At 38.3% G+C, this 5,562-nt stretch overlaps 1 protein-coding gene across 1 annotated transcript; it reads right to left on the bottom strand.

Annotated features, from left to right (window-relative positions):
- Positions 1-749: 749 nt before the first annotated feature.
- LOC146617584 (uncharacterized) lies at positions 750-2,335 on the bottom strand. The gene is made up of 2 exons (XM_085371970.1): positions 2,293-2,335; positions 750-1,525 (listed from the first exon to the last, which is right to left on the bottom strand). Exons 1-2 carry the CDS (start codon positions 2,333-2,335, stop codon positions 750-752), a joined length of 819 nt encoding a protein of 272 aa, XP_085228096.1.
- Between the last annotated feature and the right edge of the window lie 3,227 nt (positions 2,336-5,562).

Below are 5,562 nucleotides of genomic sequence, written 5' to 3'. Positions count from 1 at the left end.
GATCTTTGGTCCTCTGTGCAGCTCTGTCCACTCTCAGCTGCCCTGCAAAGCAATAACACGAGAAAGACGTCATTTTAACACAAAACAGCATTTCCATTGTTGGTAGCTGCAGCATGTTGTTAAAATGCAATTTTAAACTCAACATATACACACAATAACTATAACTAAACTTAAACCTACAGTACTGTAGGACGATGATTTACACCAGCTATTGGAAGGATTTAGTCTTCAAGACAGTTTGTAGCCAATGTGAGGTGATAACTTACATAGCTGGAACACAGCACCACTCTCCAGTTTGTCATTTGGTCATCCATCCTTCTCATCGGGTTGGGGTAAGGCTGTCTTCTGGGTGGAGTATCTCTCTGTGTTAGCTCCGTCCTGGGCGTTGAGTGTCTGAAGTGCTGAATGCTGGGAGAGGACAAGTGTAAAGCACCTGAAGACAAAAAGACAAAGAGAAAAGCATGAATTCACAGATCACAGAGTTGTTCACTTTACTTTTCTTCTGTTATGTGTTTTTACCTTACCTCTGATCCCTGAGCCACAGGCTATACCTTATGTAAAAACAAGAGACTACAGTCAGTTCACGACATCATTTTAAACCTTTTCTACTTATTTGTGTTGACATTAAGTACGGACTTACCTTTGTCCTGCATGGTGAGCTAGAGCTTGAGAAAAAAATGTTAGTCATTTACAAACACTGCAAAGGCCAACTTAAACATTTAAAGCTTAAAAACAAGTTCTAACATAATCTAGTCAGAGTCGCTGTCATCAAGTGAAAGGTTAAAAGGCCTTTCCCAGAAGCGTCTGACACCAACAGAACCCGAGGATGTTGAAGGGCCATAAAACGTGTCATCACTTACCTTGCACCTCTTTGCACTTACCTCATCAGTGCAGGTGTCGTCTCCGCTTCTCTTTGCTGAGGAGGTGAGAGCTGAGGTTGAAGGAGAAGCTGAGAGAGTAGCGGAAGAAGGAGCAGGAGAGGAAGGAGCTGAGGGAGCAGGGGAGGAAGCAGCTAAGGGAGCAGGAGAGGAAGCAGCTGAGGGAGGAGCAGAGGAAGCAGGAGAAGCTAAAGGATCACCAACCGGGAAGAGTGGGGCGTTGGCCTGGCCGAAAGGCGGCATGGCGAACGGGGCAGCACCTGGAGCAATAGGATGTTGCCAATCGTGCCAAAACGGCTCTGGAGGGAGCTCCTGGATGAGAGGGGAATCAGCTCTCTCATCCATGGTGTCATACCCCGAGTCGTCACTAGGCCAATCGGCCCACTCTTCTGAGTTGTTCCAGTCAGAGGAATTGTCAGTGTCTTCACTCACCTCTTCGACGTCCTCAGGTATGTAGGGAGGGTACTCACCTTCCTCTTCACTGTCATCAGGATCCTGTGCTTCAGGAGAAGAGGGTGAGGATGGGAGAGGGATATACTCACCATACTCACCTTCACTGACACGCTCGGTATCAGAGTCATCCAGGATCCTGATGACCTCTGGAAGGCCTTCTTCTGCAGGACGCTCAACCACGTAGTCGAGACGACCTGTGAGGAAACAAGTTTAAAATAACATTAAGAATGTAATAAACATCAAGTGCTAAAGGAACAGAGCTACATCTGTTAGTTTGAGCAGACGATGAGAGAAAAGCATTTTAGGCTACATTTATGTCAGACTGAATGACACTTCTACTTGTTCATGCAAGCAAAAAACAGCTAAGTCAACTAAGTTCACATCATTAACTGCTATATAATAAGATATAGTAGTGGCATAACATAAGGATACCATTATTACTACTGTACTATGATTACTGTTTTCATATTCTTTTTTATATTCATTTATTTTTGTTATTTTTTATTATCATGTTTTGTAGCAGGGGAAAAGTTATAGTTTATTTCAATAAAGCCTTTGATCCAAGAAGAACAGGATGTTAGGAAGGGACCGGGATCTGGTGTGTTTACACCTGTGTGTTCTGACGTCATGACATGCTGAAGATGCTGTTACCACAGAGACTGATTTTGGGGCATTTTACAAATTTTAGTCCGTTAAGCTATTTTTAACCAAATCATTAAAAAAGTGTCAAATTTGAAGCCTTCAAATCAAAGTAACACCTTTTTTTTCAAATTCATACACCAGTCGTTAATAATTTCTACACCTCTCCCGGAAAATTTAAAGCATACAAACAATTTACGGGGAAAAATCTTGGAATAAGCATATTTTGATAACATTAAAACTTGATATTCACACTGGAACTTATTAAATTATTACAGTCATTTAGTAGCTCTTAAAATAACTGAAGAAATGTTAAAAGTACCTGCAGCGAAGTCCAGGGGGCTGTCGAGTCCACGACGAGCCATCTTCAGGCTTTGCTGTATGAAAAACAAGTACAAACAATCCAAAGATGAAGTACTTGTTGTGGCGAGCAAGTCAAATCCGCTTTCAGTAAATATTTTCCGAAAACTTAACTTTCCACAGGCTGAGGTTGGAGCAGGTCAAAACAAGTCCAATAGCAAGTGTAAAGGGACGAATGGAACCTTGTGCAGCATTTATATACCCTCCGCAGGCCATGGTTACGGTTGCCAACATTTTTCTTTTAAAAGCTAACAATAACTTAGCGTTCTCGCTACTCACTATGCTGTTAAACAGCTATATGTTAGCAATGACAACATTTAACAATGCTAGCCGTGCTGATTAGCCTTAGGATTGCTTGAGGTTGTTTCCAGCTCTAGTGGTCATAAGCGAACTTAGTTCTGTGCCAGCTTTTAGCACGAAAATCAATCTTGTAAAGCTCACTATTAAACTGACAAAGCCTTAGAGCCTAGAAACTATGATACTTAAAACTGTGCTATGTTTGTCTCATAGCATATAGCAAGACCCCATAACTGACCTTTGACCTCTTCTCAAGATTAGATAATGCTATATAGAGCTATTTTAACACTATGTTTCTTACTGCCATTGTTTGACAACATATAAGCATAAAGGAAATGATATATGGAGATTCTAAATATCAGGTTATTATGACTTTATTATAAACTTTACAGTAACAGTTCAGAACTATTAAGCAAGCTTAGTTTTGGAAAAATCCCATTTGTGATCAAAACTTTTTACTTCATATTTATTACTAAATAATTCAATAAATTATACTCAAGTACTGAATAGTCACAAAAAATAGTAATTATGCTGAAAATTATGTTAAAGTGGTTTTCGACTGAGCATATAAACAAAAGCCTGGGAAAAAGTTCTGTTGAACAACACACATATGTTACCAATATTGTAGCCGGTGTTATTTAATAATTTGTTTTATTTTTGATACAATTTCAAACTTTATTAACCTTTTCAATAAAACAAAGTCTCAGATTTAATTATTCTGAAACTAAGTTTAAGCTTCCCAGAACGTTTTGTTGCAAGTTACATTACTGATATAAGAAATATAAAATGTTTGTATTGTTCACCCACAAGTGCAGTCTCTGGCTCAAACACAGAAGCTTGATATGTTTGGTTGTCAGTCCAGACATTCCTAAAGAAAGTTGTCCTTCTTCAGCTCCAGACCTTTCTAGATAAAAATGGCATTAGTGAAGTATTTCAGTCTGGTTTTACCACAACACTGAAACTGCTCTTGTAAAAGTTTTTAATGACCTTTTAACTTTTCTGACTTGGGAGATTTTGCCATTTTAATACTGTTAGACCTCAGTGCTGCATTTGATGGGATTCTTATCGCTCGGCTTGAGCACTGTGTCAGAATCAAAGGGACTGCTTTGGAGTGGTTTAAATCTTACCTGTCCAACCAAAGTTTTTCTGTTAGATTGGGGGAAACATCGTCCTCAGAAGCCTCACTTTCTTGTGGGGTCCTCAAGGAGTCCAATCTTGGTCCAGTTCTCTTTTCTATTTATATGCTCCCCATGGGTTCAATTTTTTGAAAAACATGGGATCTCATTCCATTGCTATGCAGACAACTCACAGATTTACCTGCCACTGAAACGTGAATCTGTGAGTCGTCTGAAGGGTTTGCTAGATTGTTTGGAGGATGTTGAGGATGGCATGGATGGCTTTTAACTTCCTTAACCTAAATGAACAGAAAACAGAGGTGATTGTGTTTGGTCCCTGTGACCGCTGTGACTTTGGCCCTTTAGGAATTCATAATAATAATAATAAAAACCTTTGCAAGGAACCTAGGAGTGTTTTTTTTTTACTCTAATCTAATGTTTGATAAACAGATTAATGCTGCCTTTGCTGTAACTGCTCCTAAGCTCCCTTCACGTCAGGACTTCCCCAACATTGGACACTTTTAACTGACCATTCATCCTCCTCTTTCTCTCATTTTTTACATTCATCAGGTCCTCAGAGTACTCGTTCCATCTTCCCAACACACTCTTTTCACTGTTTAGCACATTTCCATCTTTATCCATCTTACTCCACAAATAGTCTTTTCCTTCGGGGCCGACAAACTGACAACTTTCAACATAATCCATTTGATTTCCAGCTTCAAACTCGTGATAATGACGGACACTCTCTTCACCCTGAAACAGCATTCATGAAATCTTCCTTCAAGATTACAACTACTTGATTTACAGTGGAGTGAAAAAGTCTTTGGCTTCTTCCTTATTTCCTTTTTTTGTATGTTTTTCACATGTGAAAGTTTCAGATCAATAAACAAATTTAAATATGAGGCTATTTAAAAAAAACAAACATCAATCATCCAAACAATTTATTCAAAAAATGGAATTTTGAAACAAGTGAGCTGTAAATACAAAATTGCAGTTGCACTAAAACACATTTTTGCATTGTCCAACTTTCTTATCTCTCGTCTGCTCTCACAGTGAGTCACACACATTTGTATTTACAGAGCACACTTTGACAAGTAGTCTAAACTCTGGGTGAAGTGTGTGATCACACCGAGTCCCAGCTGGTTTGAGGAGCAGACTGAGTCTCTGCAGGGTTTAAACTCAGTCCCTGGAAAACAGACACAGTCCAGTTATATCTGGATGAAAACTGTCTCTGTGAAGGCAGTTTTGTTTTTGTTAACACTCCCTCAGAGAGGGACAGCTGGTTCATGTTTATTTAATCCCATTATCCAAAGACACTTCTACATCATCATCCACAGTTATGGGTCAATGACAATATCAAATAACAAGATCAGAATAACAACCTTAGGATTATTGAGATTTGTACTTACTGTGGTTTCATCCATCTGAGTTTTGTTCCCTAAAATGAGAGAAGAAAGTCAATTTCAGTTTTGTTTTAAAATTCAAAATCATTCAATCTTAAATGTACCTTTATGTCTTGTCCTTATATTGACTGTTGCAGCAGTTATTAAAAGCGCTGCTAATCCCACAGAGACAACAATGAACCTCAAAGAAACAAAAAATCTGTCAAACACAAAAAATGTGATTATTAAAATTATTTGGTTGCAGTTTTCTGTTCTGTGTAAATTCCTTTCTTTTAAAAATGTAACAGCATTTTATTAATAAATGTGCAAATTTCTGTGATATGATTTGTATTTAAAAGTATTTATATACAAAGTTAAAGTGAGTTTTCATTTGCATATCATTTCAAAAGCTCAAATAAATTTAAAATAAACAGATAT

This window comes from Diplotaxodon limnothrissa, linkage group LG15 (assembly GCF_057381915.1).
Source record: "Diplotaxodon limnothrissa isolate DT_005_m linkage group LG15, D_limnothrissa_male_GT1.1, whole genome shotgun sequence".
NCBI lineage: Eukaryota > Metazoa > Chordata > Actinopteri > Cichliformes > Cichlidae > Diplotaxodon > Diplotaxodon limnothrissa.
The sequence above is the reverse complement of the archived record's forward strand: the minus strand, read 5'-3'. Positions and strand labels throughout refer to the sequence as shown.